The sequence below is a fragment of the Eriocheir sinensis genome, chromosome 24 (genome assembly GCF_024679095.1).
Source record: "Eriocheir sinensis breed Jianghai 21 chromosome 24, ASM2467909v1, whole genome shotgun sequence".
NCBI lineage: Eukaryota > Metazoa > Arthropoda > Malacostraca > Decapoda > Varunidae > Eriocheir > Eriocheir sinensis.
Window position 1 is genome coordinate 15,213,164 of NC_066532.1, and position 21,424 is coordinate 15,234,587.

General features: G+C 42.6%; 1 protein-coding gene across 2 annotated transcripts in view; it reads left to right on the plus strand.

The window, feature by feature from the left end:
* Window positions 1–7,295: 7,295 nt before the first annotated feature.
* LOC127002905 (adenylate cyclase type 3-like) overlaps window positions 7,296–21,424 on the plus strand; it is a 156,647-nt gene continuing 142,518 nt past the window's right edge. For both annotated transcript variants that reach the window (XM_050869216.1, XM_050869217.1), the window contains exon 1: window positions 7,296–7,465. In XM_050869216.1, the coding sequence (XP_050725173.1) occupies window positions 7,364–7,465 (102 nt within the window). In that variant the 5' untranslated portion in view covers window positions 7,296–7,363. The remainder of the gene's footprint in view (window positions 7,466–21,424) is intronic.

Genomic DNA, 21,424 nt, shown 5'->3' on the forward strand with positions numbered 1-21,424 from the left:
CAAAAATCCCTCTGAAAACACAATTACCGAGTATCAAAGCGAGACGAGACACCTTCCAACGCCTCGCCCCTGCCCTGTTTGAAGCTAAAATATGGAAATCCGACTTTGCATACATGAGGACTGGGGCTGGTGCTCTCTGGTTCTCTCTATGTCTCTCTCTGTCTCTGTCTCTGTCTCGTCTCTCTCTGTCTCTGTCTCTGTCTCTGTCTCTCTCTCTCTCTCTCTCTCTCTCTCTCTCTCTCTCTCTCTCTCTCTCTCTCTCTCTCTCTCTCTCTCTCTCTCTCTCTCTCTCTCTCTCTCTCTCTCTCTCTCTCTCTCTCTCTCTCTCTCTCTCTCTCTCTCTCTCTCTCTCTCTCTCTCTCTCTCTCTCTCTCTCTCTCTCTCTCTCTCTCTCTTTTCTGTGTATTTCTGTCTCTCTTTCTCTGTCTCATTCTTTCTCTTTATTTTTCTTCTTTTTCTTCTTGTTCTTCTTCTTGTTCTGCTTTCTCTTTCTCTCTCTTCCTCTCCCTCTTTCCTCTTCTCTTTCTCTGTCTCTTTCTCTTCCCCTTCCTCTTCGTCTTCCTCCGCCTCTCCCTACTCTTCCTGCTCCTTCTCCTTTTCATCTTCATCTTCTTCCTCCTCATCATTATTTTCCTTTTTTCTTCTTCTTCAGTGACTGTAGAACCATCACTAACCAAAGCAGTCACATCTCTATACTCAAACCGTCCCATAAGTTAGTTCAAGGCAACACATATTCCATACACTCAAACCGTCCCATAAGTTAGTCCAAGGTAACACATATTCCAACAGCCAGTTCCTCATGTTTGTATTCTCTTTGGCGGAGGCTGGACACGACCCTTCCTCTAATGCCCTCATCCCTTGGCCATGCTGAACGCGATTAGGCCACTCTCTGCTTCTCTCTCTTAAGGGGACGCAGCTCTGGTACATGGAGATTCAAACACCCTATCCTCTTTCTTGGGGGCGAAACTATGGGAAAGAAGGAAAGAGGGAAAAGAAAGGGACAGAAATGGCATTGTTGGAGGTACTGAGATATTTGGCCTTCAAGATTCAAATACCCGTGAGTGTTAATTTTTGGGGGCGAAAGTATGAGTAAAGAAAAAGAGGAAAAAGAAAGGAACAGAAATGGCATTGTAGGTAGATACTGGTAGGTACTGTGGATAGGTACTGAGATATTTAGCCTTCAAGATTCAGATACCCTTGTTAGTGTCAATTTCTTGGGGCGAAACTATGGGAAAAGAAATAAAGAGGAAAAAGAAAGGGACAGAAATGGCAGCGTAGGTAGACATTGGTAGGTATTGTTGCTAGGTATTGAGATATTTGGCGTTCAAGATTCAGATACCCTTTTTAGTGTCAATTTCTTGGGGCGAAACTATGGGTGAAGAAATAAAGAGGAAAAAGAAAGGGACAGAAATGGCAGCGTAGGTAGACATTGGTAGGGGTTAATGTCGGGTGGAAGTTCAAGATAAACAATATTTTCAGATCTTAAACATACGTAAACAAGATTATTTTGGGTTGTAGATGGAATTGAACTTACTTAACCCGTCCGCTGCGATTGGCACGGATTTGGCCTTCACTGGTAGCCTGGTATTACCTTGTGGTGGTATTACCTAAGTACTGTGGATAGGTATTGAGATATTTGGCCTTCAAGATTCAAATTCCCATGTAAGTGTCAATTTCTATGGGCGAATTACCACACGGCCGATGAGACGCTTAGAGGAGTTGACCGTTTTCGCACTAACAACCACTTCAGGAAGCTTGTTACGGTGACGGATGACGAGCCCCAAAAGAGAGAATAAAACCCCTCGTGTATTGGATTCATGTGTAGTTATATTATCAAGACACCTCTCTACCCGAAATTGACCTCTCTTTTGGCTACTCTTTACTCTTTACTTTTGTGGGAGCGGCGAGTAGCGTTTTTTTTTGTATACTCTTTTTGTTGCCCTTGAGCCGTGTCCTTTGATGTAAAAAAATAAAAGTGCGTGTAAATCATTCCCCGCTTCTCTCTCTAAAGGCATATGAGGTCAAGCTTTTAGTCTGACCTCTCCTTAATGATTTTGTGACCCTATTACATGTTAGAAGGGTCGTGTGTCCATTTTTCTACCTTCTTTCTTAACCTGAGCCTGTCGATAGCATGAAATTGATTCTCCATCCCTCTCCTCCTCCTCTCTCCCTCCCCTTCTTCTCCCTCTCCGTCTTTTAGCTTACCTTTCCTTCCCCTCCCTCCCCTACTTTTCCCGTCCCTTCCCTTCCCTTACCTTCTCTTCCCTTCTCTTCTCTTCCCTTCCATTCTCTTCCTTTCCCTTCCCTTCCCTTCCCTTCCCTTCCCTTCCCTTCTCTTCTCTTTCCTTCTTTTCCCTTCCCTTCCTTTCCCTTCCTTACCCTTCCCTTTCCCTCCCTTGTTTTCTTCCTTTTCGTCTTTTTTTACTCCCTCCTTTTCATCCCATCCCATCCCTTCCCATCCCCTCCCCTCCCCTCTCCTCCTCCTCCCCTCCCCTCCTCTACTTTCCCTTCCCATTCCATCCCCTCCCCTCCCATCCCTTCCCTTCCTTTCACTTCCCTTCTCTTCGTGGCCCAGATACAAGACTTTTATGTGTGTTTCTCCGCCCTGGGACACGATAATGGCAGGTTACTCCGAACACAACTCGCTATGAATAAGGAGACGAAGAATGGCAAGGTTGTGATACGGAAAACACGGGGAGATGAAGCGTAAATTGATATCTTGGGTAATGGATTGGTGATGATTCTGGCGCACACACAAGAACACACAAACTTACTCTCTTTTTTCTTTCTTTCTTTCTTTCTTTCTTTCTATCCCTGTTTCTCTCCCTTTCTTTGTTTGTTTCTCTCTCCGTCTCTCTTTGTTTGTGTGTGTGTTTGTTTCTTTTCCATTTTCTTTATATCTTTCTTTCTTTCTTTCTTTTTTTTTCCTTCTTTCTCTGCTTCTCTCCCTTTCTTTCTTTGTTTCTCTTTTTCTCTCTTTGTTTGAGTGTGTTTGTTTCTTTCCCTTTTTCTTTCTTTCTTTCTTTCTTTCTTTCTTTTCTGTTTCTCTCCCTTTCTTTCTTTGTTTCTCTCTTTCTCTCTTTGTTTGTGTGTGTGTGTTTGTTTCCTTCCCTTTTTCTTTATCTTTCTTTCTTTCTTTCTTTCTTTTTTCTTTCTTTCTTTCTTTCTTTCTTTCCTTCCTTCCTTCCCTTTCTTTCTCTTCTCTTCTCTTTCTCTTCTCTGTGTCTCTTTGTTTCCTTCCTTTTCTTCCCTCTTTCTTTCTTTCTTCTTCTCTTCTTCTCTTCTCTTCCCTGTTTCTCTTCCCTTCCTTCTTTCTTTCTCTTCTTCTCTTTCTCTTCTCTTCTCTTCTCTGTGTGTGTGTTTGTTTCCTTCCCTTTTTCTTTCTCTTCTCTTCTCCTCTTTCTTTCTTTCTTCCTTCTTTCTTTCTTTCTTTCTTTCTTCCTTCTCTCCCTTCCTTTCTTTGTTTCTTCTCTCTTTCTCTCTTCCTTCCTGTGTGTGTGTTCCCTTCCTTCCTTCCTTCCTTTATCTTTCTTTCTTTCTTTCTTTTTTCCTTCTTTCTTTCTGTTTCTCTCACTTCTCTTCCCTTCCCTTCCCTTCCCTTCCCTTCTCTTCCCTTCCCTTCTCTTCTCTTCTCTTCTCTTCCCTTCCCTTCCCTTCCCTTCCCTTCCCTTCCCTTCTCTTCTCTTCTCTTCTCTTCTCTTCTCTGGTCTGGTCTGGTCTGGTCTGGTCTGGTCTGGTCTGGTAATGTGTTGTCTTCTGTTCTCTTCCTATCTCTCACCTTCTCTCAACGTTTTGCACCATAAAAGTAAGGCAAGGGAAGGCAGAGGGAAGGCAAGGGAAGGCCGGATCAAAGGCAAGCTCCGTCATGTTCTCTTAGTGGGCGAAATTTCTGTCTGGTAAGCGCCTTAAAACAACCTTCTCCGCTAATGTATTCCCTTCAGTCTTCAGCGCTTGCCCGGACGAAGGGAAAGTTAAAGGGGTAAGGAACTGAGGCACTGATTTTTTTTTTTACTGCAGAAGAGTCAGTTCAAGGGCATAAAAAAAGGTAGCAAATGTGAAAAAAAAACCCGCTGATAGGTAGAGAACAACGTTGGTAGGTAATGAAGTCAATGACGTGTCTCTGTAACTGTGTTCCCACAAGTCATGGTGGAGAGGTTGCTGAGTTTGGGGTTAGAGGTGTCAGTCCAGCGTTTCCAGATTGTCGTACTCAACCTCCTGTTTGCCGATTTCCGACCCCAAAACTGCCTCCTCGACCCCAGTAACTGCCTTCACATATAGTTATCGTTAAAATGGTTAATTATTGGTGCTTTGTGGCAATAGCGATGGCTCAGGAACCGGTAAATACGAGGCTCTGAGTACGACAATCTGGCAACGGTGGGTGTCATGTTTATCCCACACCAATTTTTTTGTTTACGTTTTTTTTTACTTGGACTTTACGTGTTCCGTGTTGATATGTGGCACGAAGCTCCTCTGTGTGTCTAATCATATCCGTGTAAGTCCTGGGGGTAGAATGTTGAGGTTGTGATTTATAGTGTCACGTGGCTATCTCACCGCTGCCACCAGTATATTTTTGTGTTCTTTTACTTGAAAAGGTGGATAGTTTTTGAGATATTCGGCATTGATGTTTTGCGATGAACCTTCTCTGTGCCTCTACCTGTGTCCGTGTAAGTCCTGGAGGATAGAGCGCTGAGAGTGGTTTGTGATGTCCCTTGAGTATCCCGCCGCTGCACGAGTTTAATGTTTGTGTTCTTTTACTTGAAAGGGCGAATAGTTTTGAGATATTCGGCATTGATGTTTTGCAATGAACCTTCTCTGTGCCTTTACCTGTGTCCGTGTAAGCCCTGGAGGATAGAAGTCTGAGAGTGGTTTGAGATATCCCTTGAGTATCCCACCGCTTGCCACCAGTTTGATGTTTGTTTTCTTTTAGTAGGACGGCTGAACGTTTTTGGGATATTCGTTATTGGTATGTGCCAATGAAGCTTCTCTGTATTTCAAACCTAGAGCTGAGTCCGCGGTTTGAGGTGCTACGTGGCTACCTCACCGCTGCCATAAGTTTAATTTTTGTGTTCTTTTACTTGGACGGTTGAACGTTTTTGGGATATTCGTTATTGATATGTGCCAGTGAAGCTTCTCTGTATCTCAAACCATGTCTATTGAAGTCCTAGAGTCCTAAGATCGCGGTTTGAGGCGTTACGTGGCTATCTCACCGCTGTCACCAGTTTATGTTAGCGTTCTTGCACTTCAACGGGTGAATAGTCTTGAGGTACTCGGCATCGACGTGTCATGTGATCATTCTACCGCTGACACCATTGCAATGTTTTTTTTTCTCTCTTCATCGTTTGTTATTTTCCTCCTCTTTTCTTTCCTTTCCTTTCCTTTCCTTTCCTCTTCTTTCGTCTCCTCTCCTTACTTCCGTTTTCTTTTCTTTTCCTTCTCTTTTCTTTCCTTTTATCATGTTTCATTCCCTTTCCAGTTCTCTTCTATAGTCTTTTTTCTTTACCTCTGCTTTCCTTTCCCTGCCCTTTTTTCCCCTTCCCTTTCTTCCATTCCCTTCCCTTCTCGTTCCTTTCCTTCCCTTCCTTTCCCGTTCCTTTCCTTTCCTTCCCTTCCCTCTCCTTTCCTTCCCTTCCCTTCCCTTCCCTCTCCTTTCCTTTCCTTTCCTTTCCTTCCCTTCCCTTCCCTTTCCTTCCCTTCCCTTCCCTTCCCTTCCCTTCCCTTCCCTTCCCTTTCTTCCCTTGCCTTCTCTTCAGATTAACTCAATAAAATCCAAATAAGTTTACTTCAATTCAATTCTACACTCCTCCCTTCCCTCCAATATCCCTCCCTTCTCCTCCCTTCCTTTCCCTTCCTCTTCTCCTCTTTCAATTCCCTGTTTTCCCTTCCACTTCCTTTCCCTTCGTCGTTCTCTCTTTCCTCTTCTCTTTCATTCCCTAGTTTTCCTTTCCATTTTGCGCCTTTTCTTCCCTTCCCTTCTCTTCCCTTCCTCTTCTCTTCCCTTCCCATCCTTTCCCTTTTCTTCCCTTTCCCCCCTTCCCTTCCCTTCCTCTCTTGCCATCCCTCTTTTACCCTCACATTTCCCTTCCCTTCCCTTCCCCTAGTGTGTGAGCGTGTGCGTGCGTGCGTGTGTGTTGTGGCATGAACTAGAGGAACTTTGTGGCCATGTGTGTTTTGCAGCGTAGAAACACCGCTCGCAACACACAAGGAAGTAGTTTTTGTCTCTCCAAACGTCCCCGGCCAAACACAGCGACCGGCATCAGTGGTGGTTTGGTGTTGCCCTCCTTCCTACCTTCCTTCCTTCATTCATTCATTCCTTCATTCATTCATTCGTTCCTTCGTTTCTTCTTTCTTTCTTTCCTTTCTTTTTTTCCATATTTTTTTCTTTCTCGATTTTTTTCTTTCCTCCCTCCTTTCCTTCCTTCTATCCTTCCTTTCCTTCCTTCCCTCTATCGTTCTTCCTTCCTTCCTTCTTTCTTTCCTTTCTTTTTTTCCATATTTTTTCTTTCTCGATTTCTTTTTTTTCTTTCATCCCTCCTTCTTTCCTTTCTTCTATCCTTCCTTTCCTTCCTTCCCTCTATCGTTCTTCCTTCCTTCTTTTCTTTCTTCTATCCTTCCTTTCCTTCCTTTCCTCTATCGTTCTTCCTTCCTTCTTTCTTTCTTTCCTTTTTTTCCACATTTTTTTTCTTTCTCGTTTTCTTTTTTCCCTCCTTTCCTTCCTTCCCTCTATCGTTCTTCCTTCCTTCCTTCTTTCCTCACGTCCTTCTCTCCTTCCTTTCTGCCTACTTTCCTTCCTTCCTTTCTTTATTTTCTTTCTTTCTTTCTCCTCCCTTCCTTTCTGTCTGTCTTTCTTTTTTGTTTCTTCCTTCCTTCATCATTTCTATCTTTCTTCCTTCTTTTCTTCTTTCCTCCCTCCCTCCCTCCCTCCGTCCTTCCTTCCTTCCTTCCTTCCTTCCTTCCTTCCTTCCTTCCTTCCTTCCTTCCTTCCTTTCTTTCTTTCTTTCTTTTCTTCTGTCTTTCTTTTCTCTTTCGTTTTTCTCTCCTTCTTTCTCTCTTTCTTTCTTTTTCTTTCTTTCCTCCCTTCCTTTCTTTCTTTCATTCTTTCTTTTCTTCCTTTTTTCTTTCCTTTCTATCCTTCCTTACTTCCTGTCTCTTTTTTTCTATCTTCCTCCCTTTCTTTCCTCTTTTCCCTCCTTCTTTTCTTCCTTCCTTCTTCCTTCCATTTTTCTTCTGCAAGTATAATAAAGTTTCAAAGAGTTTCCTTCCTGCCTTCTACCTCCGATCTCTACCATCCCTAACCTCCTTTTCCTCTCCCCCTCAGGTCTGCGCCAGTCTGGTCCTGCTGTCGGCCGCCACGCTCCTCGGCCTCATGTCCTACTTCTTCGCCGACAAGAAGCACCGCCGCGCCTTCCTCGAGACGCGACAGTCCCTCGAGGTCAAGATGGTCATTGAGGAACAGTCCCGCGAGCAGGTATGTACTGAGCTCCTTTACGTTGTTGTTTAGAGGATTTTTGGGTGCTGGGAGAGGTATGGGAGGGCCTGATATGTCCTCTTCTATTTGTTAATAAATCTAGTGTTTATCTGTCTATCTATCTATACCTATCTATCCATCTATCTCTATTTATCTAGGATTTTTTTTTTACAGCAGAGGAGACAGTGCAAGAGCGTAAAAAAAAAAACAATGAAAAAAACCCCCCCGCTACTTACTGCTCCTAAAAGCGATAAGCCATTATTAATTTTGTCCCCCTCTATCTGTCAGTCTATCTAGTGTTTATATGTTTGTCTGTCTATCTAGTGTTTGGGTTAAGCATCTGTCCATTGGAGGCGCCGTTACAGAGCCGTGAAGCAAGTGACAAACGGCTCCCAGACCAAGACCAACACCAAAACAGAACTCTTGGCAGGCGTAGTTTCCGTTTTGATCAAGGGGACGTGGTTTTGAGGGAAGGAAAATGGGTAGAGGGCGTTACTTCATGATTTTCTTCCACTCTTTCTGTTCCCTAGTGTTTGGGTGAAGGATATTTTACAAAGAACTTCCCTTCCCTGTCCTCTTCTTTCGTCTCCTCTCGCCTCCACTTCCCAGAGCCAAGGAAATAGTTGCCCTCTTCCCTTCTCTTCGTTGTCTGCCTCTTTCACTTAAAACTCGACACACTGTCTTTTATCTTGTGTTCCCGAGAGAGCCACGAGTGTTGGGCGCCTTGGAGTACCGGAAACACAATAATTCAACACTGGAAAATGATTGGAGAAGCAGATGTAGCCTGCGGGAATACAGACTGACTTTGTGATGAGCGAAGGGAACGAGGGGTTAAAATCTATACTCGGGTTCTGGAGGATTGGAATTATTTATATTGGCAAGAGTTTTGAGGTGAGAACAAGGGAAGGAGATGTAGCCTGTGGGAAGACGGATTGACTTTGTAATGAGTGAAGGGAACTCGGCGGTAAAATCTATACTCGGGTTGTGCAAGATTAATACGCGGAAGACTTGAGCTGAAGAGAAATTATTAACATTGGCAAGAATTTTTGAGGTGAAAACAAGGCAAGGAGATGCAGCCTGTGGGAAAACGGATTGACTTAGTAATGAGCGAAGGGAACTAGGGGTTAAAATCTTTACTCAGGTTCTGCAAGAGTAATACGGGGAAGATCTAAGCTGAAGAAAAATTATTAACATTGGCAAGAGCGTGCGAGGTGAGACATTCAATAAGGAGATGTACAGTCGACGATAGAGAGTAGTGTCACGGTTTTCAGAATGTTTAGCCTGGTAGCGGTATCTGGCAACTATACCACGGTGGCGCATTCACTGGTGATGTTAGTGACGCGTATCAGTGTGTACAGTGTGTGTGTGACCGTGAAATTATAATATTGTATAATATTATATTATATTATAATATAATGTAGTTAGAAATATACCAGATTACATGAATTCAATTTAGAAATGCGATAATGAATGTCTTCTACATGATGATGATGATGACGACGGGTAAACATCACGAACAGTAAACACTTTCTTATTAAACTTTGAAAATACCGCGTGCAATTGTCCTTCACAGCAGGCAGTGACTAATGCTCCTTACCATCAAACAGCAAATAGGCGAATTTGTCTGTTTAACTCAGCCTTATTCCCGTCACTAAAGTCTCAAAGACAATTCAGATCACCAAAATCTAAAATCATTTCTCCGTGAAGATTACGTAATATCTAAGTATAAATACGTGTGTGTGTGTGTGTGTGTGTGTGTGTGTGTTAAGTGCGAGAGCCGCGGTCGACGACTCATGTGAACGTTTATATTTATTATTACGTTTTATTTTATAAAAGAACAAGATCAGGGATTTATTTTTATTTAAAAGGCATAACAATCTCCTTAATAAGTGCAGTATATTTTTAAATGTATCATAGTTTGATAAACAACTTAGAATTGCTCTTAAATTAATTTGACCGAAACTAAGCCCGCCCGTGTCAAAATGTAGCGACAGAGCCTAAAGAAAAAAATATCTATTAGCGTTAGCGACAGGCACTTTGATAAATATCTATCTTAAAATTATGTAGAGTGCACCTGTGACCACCGATCACCACAACAGTACGATTTCGATAGGATGTAATAATTTTCATGTCGCGTGGAGGGGTTGCCAGATGTCGCTTTCTGAACGAAACTTACTGGACAGTGTGACACTACTCTCTATAGCCGACTGTAGCCTGTGGGAAAACGGATTGACTTTGTAATGAGCGAAGGGAACTTGGGGTTAAAATCTTTACTCAGGTTCTGCAAGAGTAATACGGGGAAGATCTAAGCTGAAGAAAAATTATTAACATTGGCAAGAGCGTGCGAGGTGAGACATTCAGTAAGGAGATGCAGCCTGTGGGAAAACGGATTGACTTAGTAATGAGCGAAGGGAACTTGGGGTTAAAATCTATACCCAGGTTCTGCAAGACTAATTCGGGGAAAATCTGAGCTGGAGAGAAATTATTAACATTATCAAGACCATGAGAGGTTAGGCATTCGATAAAGAGGTGTAGCTTGTGGGAAAACGGATTAACTTTACGATGAGCGAAGGGAACTAGACGGTTAAATCTATACCCTCTCTCTCTCTGCAAGATTAATACCCGGAATAAATGAGCTAGAGATTGTGTGGTATTATTAATATTGCCAAGCGCGTGAGAGGTGAGGACAAAACAAAGGCGATCAGAGGAATGGATGATTTGTATGTTTTCCTCCTTCCATGAGCTGTTTGTTTTCTGTTTTGACCTCCTCCTTGCTTGCTTCCTTCCTTCTTTTCCTCCTTCCTTTCTTTTCTTGTTCTAATTTATTTATTTCTTTGTTTCTTTTTCTCTCGTTTTTCTTTCCTTTTTTCTTTCTTTCTTTTGCTTTCCTCTCTTGCCTTCCTTCTTTCCTGTTTGTCTTTTTCTTTCTTTTTTCTTTCTTTCTTTCTTTTCTTGTTCTATTTGTCTTTCTTTTTCTCTTTCGTTTTTATTTCCTTCTTTATTTCTTTATTTCTCTTTCCTTTCTCGCCTTCCTTCTTTCCTGTTTGTCTTTTTTTTTTCTTGTTCTATTTGTCTTTCTTTGTTTCTTTTTTTCTTTCGTTTTTATTTCCTTCTTTCTTTCTTTTTTTCTTTCCTTTCTCTCCTTCCTTCTTTCCTGATTGTCTTTTTCTTTCTTTTTTCTTTCTTTTCTTGTTCTATTTTTCTTTCTTTGTTTCTTTTTCTCTTTCGTTTTTCTTTCCTTCTTTCTTTTTTTCTTCCTTTCTTTTCCTTTCCTTTCTCTCCTTCCTTCTTTCCTGTTTCTTTCTTTCTTTTTCTTTCCTTCTTTTCTGTTTGTCTTTTTCTTTCTTTTTTTCTTTCTTTTCTTCCCTTTTTTCCTTGCCTATAATCTCTTGTGAAAAAGCGTATGATATATATATAAAAAAAAACGCTATACAGGAAAAATTAAACTCAATATGAAATAACTAAAACACAAGGACATTAGGAAACAACAAAAGGTCAGATGGTCTATACAAGGGTGCTCCTGAAGACGGGTTGCTCACCAGATTCCCTTCCTGTCCATAAAGACATCTAGTCTCCATTAAAAGGTTTCGATCGTGTTTGGCTCGTCTATACACCTGCTCAGTTTGTTCCACTCATCCGCCACTCTCTTCGTGAACCAGGTTTTGTCTGTTTCCTTCCTAAAGTTGAATTTGTCCAACTTAAACCCGTATTTGACCAACTTATTTCTCGTATTTGACCAACTTATTCCCGTATTTGACCAACTTATTCCCGTATTTGACCAACTTATTTCCCGTATTTGACCAACTTTTGTATTTGACCAACTTATCCTCGTATTTGACCAACTTATTTCCGTATTTGACCAACTTATTCCCGTATTTGACCAACTTATTTCCCGTATTTGACCAACTTATTTCCCGTATTTGACCAACTTATTCCCGTATTTGACCAACTTATTCCCGTATTTGACCAACTTATTCCCGTATTTGACCAACTTATTTCCCGTATTTGACCAACTTATTTCCCGTATTTGACCAACTTATTTCCCGTATTTGACCAACTTATTCCCGTATTTGACCAACTTATTTCCCTTCTTTGACCAACTTATTTCCCGTATTTGACCAACTTATTTCCCTTATTTGACCAACTTATTTCCCTTATTTGACCAACTTATTTCCCGTATTTGACCAACTTATTTCCCGTATTTGACCAACTTATTTCCCTTATTTGACCAACTTATTTCCTTTATTTGACCAACTTATTTCCCGTATTTGATAAATTTATTTCCCGTATTTGACCAACTTATTTCCCGTATTTGACCAACTTATTCCCGTATTTGACCAACTTATTTCCCTCATTTGACCAACTTATTTCCCGTATTTGACCAACTTATTTCCCGTATTTGATCAACTTATTCCCGTTTTTGACCAACTTATCCTCGTATTTAACCAACTTATTCGCGTATTTGACTAACTTATTCCCGTATTTGACCAACTTATTCCCGTATTTGACCAACTTATACCCTTATCTGCCCAACGGGGTGACACGCTCTCCCTCGAAGCTATTCTTGTGTAACGAAAGGGAAACAAACATCAACAAACGGAGGAAAGTTAGACAGAAAGTTTGTTCATAAAAGTCCCTGATCAATGTTTTCATAGCCCGGACAGAAAGAAAAATCGACTCTTGAAATTGTTGAACCTTGGGAAAGAAAGGTAAAAGAAAAAGAGCCCAAGGGAAGGTTCACAGCCTGCCTTTACATATCCAGGCTTATTTTTTTCTTTCTTTTTCTTTTTTTCTTTCTCCAAACGGAATCCAAAAGAGGAGGAGAGAGAGAGAGAGAGAGAGAGAGAGAGAGAGAGAGAGACACACACACACACACACACACACACACACACACACACACACACACACACACACACACACACACACACACAATCACACAGCCACCCCCCCAAGAAAAGTATGTATTGTCAAAAAAAGAGAAAAGAAAGGAGAAGAGAAAGGAAGACGAGAAGTAGAATAGAAGGAGTGGAGGTAGTGGTGGTGTTGGTGGTGGTGGTGGTGGTGGTAGTGGTGGTGGTGGTGGTGGAACAGGAAGAAGGGAGGGTGGCGAGCCGTGATCTTACAAACTTGAGGGAAACTGACGGTCTGGAAACTGTGATAAATGATGGCTGAGAGGGAGAAAGGGAGGGAGGGAGGAAGGGAGAAGAGGGAGGGAGGAAGGGAGAGGGAGATAGGGTGAGAGGCAACAGTGGGAAGGAGGGAGGGAAGAAAGGAGGGAAGGGAGGGAGGTAGGAAGGAAGGAAGAAAGGGAGGGAGGGATAGAGGTAGGAAGGAAGGAAGGGAGGGAGGGAGGTAGGAAATAAGGGAGTAAGGGAAGGAGGAAAGGAGAGAGAGTTAAGGGTGAGAGAGTGAGAGAGAGAAAGAGGGAGAAAGAGACAGAAATAGACACAAACAGACAGAAGATAAACACACACACACACACACACACACACACACACACACACACACACACACACACACACACACACACACACAAATTCAAACAGACATACAGACAGTTACCATAAAAAAAACATTATGACGTAACACCTCGCAATCTCACAACTCCTTATTTTTTCCCTTCCCTCTCTAACTCATTTACAAACCCGAGTTCCTTCACCCGAGAGCACAGAGGAGAACGAAAGCCTAAGCTGGATATATTCACTTAACCTTCTGCCCAAACTTCAACAAATATATAACCTAACATTTTTTTCTCCCGCCTTTGCTAGCGTGAATAATTTGAGAGCATTAAGGGAGGAGAGGAAGGGGAAGGAAGGGAGGGTCAAGGGAGGAAGGGATGCTGAAGGGATTGAATGGGAGGAAAGGAAATGGAAGAGAAAGGGATGCTGTAGGGAAGGGTAAATGGAAGGGGAGGGGGAGAGGGAGGTAAGAGAAAGGGGGAGTGGAGAATTGAAGGGAGGGAGAGAAGGAAAGGGAGGAACAAGGGAGTGATTCTTGAAGGGGTAGGAAGGATGGAAGGGGGAGAGGGGAGAAAGGTTGAAGGAGTTAAGATGAAGGGGGAGGTGGAGGAGGAGAGAGGAAGAGAAAGGGGGGAGGGAGGGAGAGAAGGAGAGGGGAGAGAGAGACAGAGAGAGAGAGAGAGAGAGAGAGAGAGAGAGAGAGAGAGAGAGAGAGAGAGAGAGAGAGAGACTAGATAATGCAGAAGGGCAGGTGGGGAGCGCTGTGTTCGAGTTTCATAAAGGTCAATGTCGGTGGCAGTCTTTGTCTCTGTCTGTTCCTCTGACTGTGTCTGTCTGTGTTGGATTCTATAGCCACGTGTGTGTGTGTGTGTGTGTGTGTGTGTGTGTGTGTGTGTGTGTGTGTGTGTGTGTGTGTGTGTGTGTGTCTGTCTAGGAGCTGAAAAAAAGGAAGAAAAGAAACAGAAAGAAAAGAGAAAGAAGGAAAGTAAGAAGAAAAGAAATTAAAGAAAAAAGAAAGGAATACAAGAGAAGAAGAAAAGCGAAAGGAAGAAAAAAGAGAAAGAGAAAGAGAATGTAGAAAATAATTTATAAGCCGTCTGTTCTACATGTCTGTCTGTCTGTTTCGCTCTATCATTCTTTCGTTGCTGTCTGTCTCAATTTATCTCGAAGTCGAAAAGAAACAGGAAAAGAAAAGAAGAAAGAAGAATAGAAAAGAAAGAGAAGGAGTTGATAAGGGATCTTTTTCCATCTGTCTATCTCTCCATTTCTCTTTATTTATCTCCTACTCTCTTCTCTATATCTGTTTGTTTCTCTCCATGCTCCTTTCTTTCCTGTTCTCTATTTTTTTTGTCTGTTTCTATCTATCTTCCATTCTTTTCTGTCTTTATATATGTCTGTCTGTTTTTCTTTATCTTCCTTTATTTGCTGTTCTTTAAATCTTCCTCCAATCCTTTCACACGTATTGGCAAGTTAAATCTAGCAAGCTTCCACCGTAGACTCTCACCATTAATAAGTTATCTGAAATGATCTGTCTGTCTGTCCATTTCTCTTTTTCTTTCTTTTACTGTCTTCTTTATATCCCTGTTTGTTTCTCTTTCTCTTCCTTTCATTGCTGTCTGTTTCTCGGTCACCAATCCCCTCATGTATTGGTTAGTTAAATATGGCAGTCTCCAACCGTAGACTTAATACAAATCCGAGAAAGTCTATCTGTCAATATCTCTTGGTCATTATTTTACTGTCCGTTTGGTTCTCTTTCTTTTCCTTTCTTTGCTGTCTGTCTCTCGTCCAAACCTTTCACATATATTGGTTAGTTAAATGTGGCAATCTTTCACCGTAGACTCACCAATACAAATAATCTAAAATGATCTGTCTATCTGTCCATTTATCTTTATCTTTCTTTTACTGTCTTCTCCACATCTCTCTGTTTGTTTCTGGTTATTTTTCTTTCATTGCTCTCTGTCTCTCTCTCTTCAATCCTTTCTCATATATTGGTTAGTTAAACATGGCAATCTCCCAGCGTAGACTTTCACCAATAAAAAAATCTAAGGACGTCAATTCGTGGAGCTTACTGAGGGGCTCCGCGGGTCAGCAGGTCCCCCTCAATGACCTCGTGGCCTCTCCCTGCCTCTGTTTCCTCTGAACAAGGGAGGTCAAAGGTCAAACGTCACGGAGTTAGTCTCACGGTGGTACTAACCCCACTCTGACCTCACCCAAGACATATCGTTTTTTCTTCTTTTCGTATTATCCATCCCATCCCATCACTTCCAATAATTTTCCTTCCTTTCCTAACCTTTCCATTCCCTTTCCTTACCTTCCCATCCCATCCCATCCCACCCCATCTCATCTCATCCCATCCAATCCAATTCCTACTCTACCCTTCCTTTCCTAACCTTTCCATTCCCTATCCTTTCCTTCCCATCCCTTCCCATCCCTTTCCTTCTCTTCCCTTTTCAATCCCTTCCCTTTTCAATCCCTTCACTTCCCTTCCCTTCCTTTCCCTTCCCTTCCCTTCCCTTCTGTTCCCACTCCTTCCCATCCCATCCCATCCGTTCCAATCCCTTCCTTTCCTTTCCTAACCCTTCCATTCCCTTCCCTTCCAATCCCTTACTTTCCTTTCCTAACCCTTCCATTCCCTTCCCTTCCTCTCCCTTCCCTTCCCTTCTCTTCTTTCCTTTCCCTTGTCTTGTTTTCCCTTCCATTCAAATCCAATCCCATCCCATCCCATTCCATTTAATTCCATCCCATCCCTTTCCTTCCCATCCCGTCCCATCCCATCCAGTGCCATTCCTCCCCATCCCTTCCATTCCCTTCCTTACCTCCACTCCCTTTCCTTCCTTTCCCTTCCTCACCTTCCCTTGTTCCGGACGCCTCCTCTCCCTTCCCTTCCCTTCCCTTCCAATCTTTTCCCATCCCTTCCCTTCCAATCCAATCCAATCCAACCCAATCCCATCTCATTCCATTCCATCCCTTCTCTTCCATTGTCTTCCCTTCCCTTCCCTTCTAGTCTAATCCAATCCCGTCCCATCCCATTCAATTCCATCTCATCCCTTCCCTTCCCTTCCCTTCCCTTCCATATCGCCGAGTGTGTCTGGACAGGATCGCATAAATTAGTCAAAGGCGAGACAGCTCAGACTTCCTAATGCCGGAACCTTGTCGGGTGTCATTAAGAGGGATCAGATGCCTTGCTGCACTGGGTTTGATTTACGGGTTGTCTGTGTTATTATTATTATTATTATTATTATTATTATTGTTATTATTATTATTATTATTATTATTATTATTATTATTATTATTGTTGTTATTTTTATTGTTTTCTTGTTTTTAGTTTTTTTGTTCTTGTTCTTGTTTTTTATCTTGTTTTTCTCTTTTCTTTTCTCTTTGTCTTTCTCTCCTTCTCTTTCTGTCTCTTTATCTTCTCTTTTCTCTTCGTCTTTCTCTTTTTCTTTCTCTTTTCTTTTCTCTTCCTCTTTCTCTCTTTCTCTTTCTGTCTCTTTCTCTTTCTATCTCTTTCTCTTCTCTATTCCCTTCCTCTTTCTTTCTCTTTCTCTCTCTTCTCTCTTCTCATCCTCAGTACAATAGAAAAGGGTCTCAAAATCACTCTATCCCTTCATTCAGCATAATTTCACGCCTATTATGTTTTCGCCTTTCTCTCAAGATTAATAGAGTCTGCCATTAGGAGTATCTAGGCAACTCTACAACCGATTCCGATCCCTCTTCTGGCCTTTCATTCTTTACACTTTTTTACTAGAGCAGCGCTGGGGGGGAGGGGGCTTTTTTTTTTAACGTCGGATAGTGGAGAACGAGAGAGGCCGTGGACGCAAGGGACGGCGGAGAAGCGCGGAGGAAGAGGCAGTGCGAGAAGGGGAAGGAAAGGGAGGAGGATGCGTGGCAGGAAAATTTTACGAGGCATATCCTGAGGGGGGAGTACGAGGCCCGTGTCTGCAGGCTTGTGGGGCTTTGAGAAGGAGAGACTAATGGTGGTGGTGGTGGGGGCGGGGGTGGGGGTGAGGGTGATAATGGTGGTGGGTAGGGTGAAGTCTGATATATGCTTCGCCAAATTATCAGACTTATCGGACTCTTCATTTAAATGCTATGCCCGGAAAACGATATAACTATAAAAAAAATAGACCAGAAACCCATAGTAACCTTCTTCTTGTTCTTGTTCTTATTCTACTTGTTCTTCTTGTTCTCTCTTGTTCTTCTTGTTGTTCTTCCTCTTCGTCTTCATCTTCTTCTGTAAACTTCTGACGCTTGTAACGCTTCTTAGGTCATTACTCTTTCAATTTCCTTCCTTTGTAGGCATTAGTTATTCTCCTCTTCGTTCCCATGTTTCAGCCAAGAACGTTTCCGTGTGTCTTACTATTATACTGTCTGTGTCACTATCTTGTCTCTTTACCTCCCTTTTCAGTAGTGTTTAGTTCATCCTTAGGCCCCTTTCACACGTGGACACTTAGCAGCGGTGGTCAGCAGCGCTGCGGCTGGTAAATAATGGAGGTGAATGGAGGCTTTCACACGCAGACACGAACACAAAAAGTAGCGCTGCAGATGGATTTGAGTGGTTGGCCTCGCTGCCGGTGGCGGACACAAAAAGCAGCGCTGCTCGTCACGACACATGGCGTTCAATGGATGGAAGCTTTCACACGTAGCTGCAGCCGCGACACCTTTTTTTTTTTTCCAGCGCGTGTGTGGCTCGACTGCAGCGCTGCTCAATTTTAGCAGCGCTGCTGAGAAGCGCTGCTAATTCGACACTCCCCCCGCAACATTTTCTAGAAAGATAAGCAGCGCTTCTCAGCAGCGCTGCTAAAATTGAGTCGCGCGTGAGTAGCGCTGCTGCAGCGCTGCTGAGAAGCGCTGCTAAGTGTCCCCGTGTGAAAGGAGCATAATTTTAGCAGCGCTGCTAAGCGTCCCCGTGTGAGAGGGGCCTTAAGGTCGGCGCGGTGAAGGGGCGTCACTGATCTAATTTCCCAGGTCCGTCGGGAGGGCGCTGACTGATGGGCCGCGTCCGGGGTCCTCAACGTGGTTATAAGCGAAGGGAAAAATGGTGGTGGCGGCCCTGGGTTACCAAAATTATCTTTCTGCTTGAGGTTAAATTTCGAAAGGTTGTGAAGTGTTCATAATTTGTTCATTGTGTGTGATTTCTTTTTGTGATGTGAATTATTTATGTTATGTTTCCTCTCTCTCTCTCTCTCTCTCTCTCTCTCTCTCTCTCTCTCTCTCTCTCTCTCTCTCTCTCTCTCTCTCTCTCTGTCTATCTATCGGCCATATTTGTTTCGAGGATTTCCATTTGCTAATCTATCTATCTGTCTATCTATCCATCTTTCATCTATTTTTTTCTGTTTTATCTATTATTCACCTTTTTCCTTCCTCTGTTTTATCTCCTCTGTTTTTCCTACCTCCCTGTTTTTCCTCCCTCGGCGCCGCCCCGGATGACCTGCTTAATTCCGCCTTTGCTATGGAAATTTCCCATACAGATGTAAATAGGGGTTCGGTCCTTTCCCTTAAACATATGTACCCTCGTTTCTTTGTTGGGTTGGTTCAGTATTGTTACAAGTTTTATTTTTATTGTTTACCTTTTATTGTATTTTGTTATTGTATTTTAATTTTGTTTTTGTTATTGAATTATTGTTGTATCCTCCTCCTCCTCCTCCTCCTCCTCCTCCTCCTCCTCCTCCTCCTCCTCCTCCTCTTCCGCCTCCTCCTCCCTTCCCCTTTTACTCAAGCTCTTCCTCCTCCTTCCTCTTCATCACCCCCCTTCTTCTTCCTTTCCTCTTCCTCTTCTTTACATCTCATCCCCTTGCATCCCTCCTCCTCCTCCTCCTCCTCCTCCTCCTCCTCCCTCACTTCCTCTTCTTCCCTTCAGAAGCGTGATCTACTTTCCTTCCTCTTTTTCCTCTTCTTTTTATTGTTAATCGTGTTCCTTGTTTACTTCCTTTTCCTTTATCCTTTTGTTTATCCTCCTCTTTTTCTTCTTCCCCTTCTTCTTTTCTTTCCTTCTCTTCCTTATTTTCTTGTTCTGCCTCTTCTCTTTCTTTGGCGTTTTCTTGTTGTTTTCTTTAATTTGTTTTCTTTCTCTTCTTCTTCCTCTGTCTCTCCTTCTTGTTTCTCTTTGTTCTTTTCCTCCTCTTCCTCTTTTCCTTTTTTTTCCTTCTATTTCTTACTTTACTTACTTTCCTCCTCCTCCTCCTCTTCCTTCTCCTCTTCCTCCTTCTCCTTCTGTTCTTCCTCTTCTCCCTTTGTCTGTCCCTCTGTTTCTTTTTCCTCTTTTTCCTCTTCCTCTTTTATCTCCTCTTCCCTTTGTCTGTCCTGTTTCTTTTGTTTCTTTCCTCTTCTTCCTCTTCCTCTTTTATCTCCTTCTATCCCTTTCTCCGTCTTCTCCATCTGCTTTTATTTCTTCTATTCCTTATTCTACATCTTTTATGCTTCTTCTTCTTCTTCTTCTTCTTCTTCTTCTTCTTCTTCTTCTTCTTCTTCTTCTTCTTCTTCTTCTTCTATTTTGGTCTTTTTCTCCTTTTTTCATTCCTGTTTATTCCCTTACTCTCTATTCCCTTTCTATATCCTTTTCTTTTCCTTATTTTTTTCTCTTCCTTCTTCTCCTCTTTTCTCCTCCTCCTCCTTTTCCATCTCCTATTCTTTCTTTCCTTCACATTCATCTTTCTCGATTTTCCTATATTCCCTCTTTTTTCCCTCTTTGCATTTCCTTTATCGTTTTCTTCCCCTCCTCTTCTCTCTTCTTTATCACCTTCCTCCTCCTCCTCCTCTAACTCCTTCACAGCCCTTCCCTTCCTCACACCCTTCTTCCCCTTCTCATTCCCGTCATTAACATCACCCTTTCCCTTCCTCTTATATCCCTTCCTCTCCTTAATCCTTTCCCCTTCCTCCTCCTCCTCCTCCTCTTCCTCCTCCTCCTCCTCCTCAACTCTCATTTTCCCCTTCTACTTAAGTCCTTCCTCCTCCTTCCTCCTCATCTCTCCCCTTCTTCTTTCCTCCCTTTCCTCCTCCTCTTCCTCCTCTCATCCCTTGTCTCTCTTCCTTCCTTCCTTCCTCCTTCTCCCTCCCCTTCTTCCCTTTACAGGTGTTATCTTCCTCCTTCCTCTTCCTCCTCTTCTCCCTCTTCTGTGACAGTCTGATTCCGTATAATTAAATCTAAAAGGAAGAGGAAGAGAGAAGTACAAGAGATGTGAGATATGGCACGTAGGGAGAGAGAGAGAGAGAGAGAGAGAGAGAGAGAGAGAGAGAGAGAGAGAGAGAGAGAGAGAGAGAGAGAGAGAGAGAGAGAGAGAGAGAGAGAGAGGTGAAGGGTAAGCGAGGTGAGAGAACTTACATCATTGACAAAGGGAAGAAGGGAAGGGAAAGTTAGGTGAAGTTAAGGTCTAATGTGGGCAGGTGGCGGCTAGGGATGGCTTGTTGTCCCTAGGGAATCTACTACTACTACTACTACTACTACTACTACTGCTACTACTACTACTACTTATTCATTACTGTAAACGGTATATCAGATTCATTTGTGGATTTGATAAACTCGTAAAAACATAGGAATAAAACTACTACTACTGCTACTACTACTACTACTACTACAAATAATAATAATAAAATCCTTCCAATCCTATTTCCGCGGCCACCTGTAGGACACGTAAGAGACAAGTTGGCCCCCTGAGGATTCTGGGGAGGAGGAGGACGAGGAGGAGGAGGAGGAGGAGGAGGAGGAGGAGGAGGAGGAGGAGGGAAGGGAGGAGTTTTTCTGGAGCTTGCTATTAACATTTCTTGGTATCGTGTGTGTGTGTGTGTGTGTGTGTGTGTGTGTGTGTGTGTGTGGAGAGAGAGAGAGAGAGAGAGAGAGAGAGAGAGAGAGAGAGAGAGAGAGAGAGAGAGAGAGAGAGAGAGAGAGAGAGAGAGAAAAAAAAAAAAAATTAATGTGAAAGGGAGTTAGTAAGTGAATGAATGTGGAGGTAAATTAGAGGAGAGATTAAGAAGATTAGGAAGGAGGAGGAGGAGGAGGAGGAGGAGGAGGAGGAGGAGGAGGAGGAGGAAGAGGGGATGAGAAGATTTAGGAAGGAGGAGGAATTGATTGCTTAATAATAAAAAAAAAGAATATTGGCAATGAAATCCTGAATCATTATTATTATTATTATTATTATTATTATTATTATTATTATTATTATTATTATTATTATTATTATTATTATTATTATTATTATTATTATTATTATTAGTGTGTGTGTGTGTGTGTGTGTGTGTGTGTGTGTGTGTGTGTGTGTGTGTGTGTGTTAGAGAGAGAGAAAGGAGAGTGAGTGAGAGGGGAGAGAAAACGGAGATAGAGAGAGAGGGAGGGAAAGGGGAGACAAAATTAGGGAGAGGGAGAGAAAGGGAGAGATGGAGAGATAGAAGTAATATATGTATGTGTGTGTGTGTGTGTGTGTGTGTGTGTGTGTGTGTGTGTGTGTAAAGAGCGCCATTAAGTCTCAAATTATCCTGCTTATGTTTGCGTCTTTCGTCTTTATTG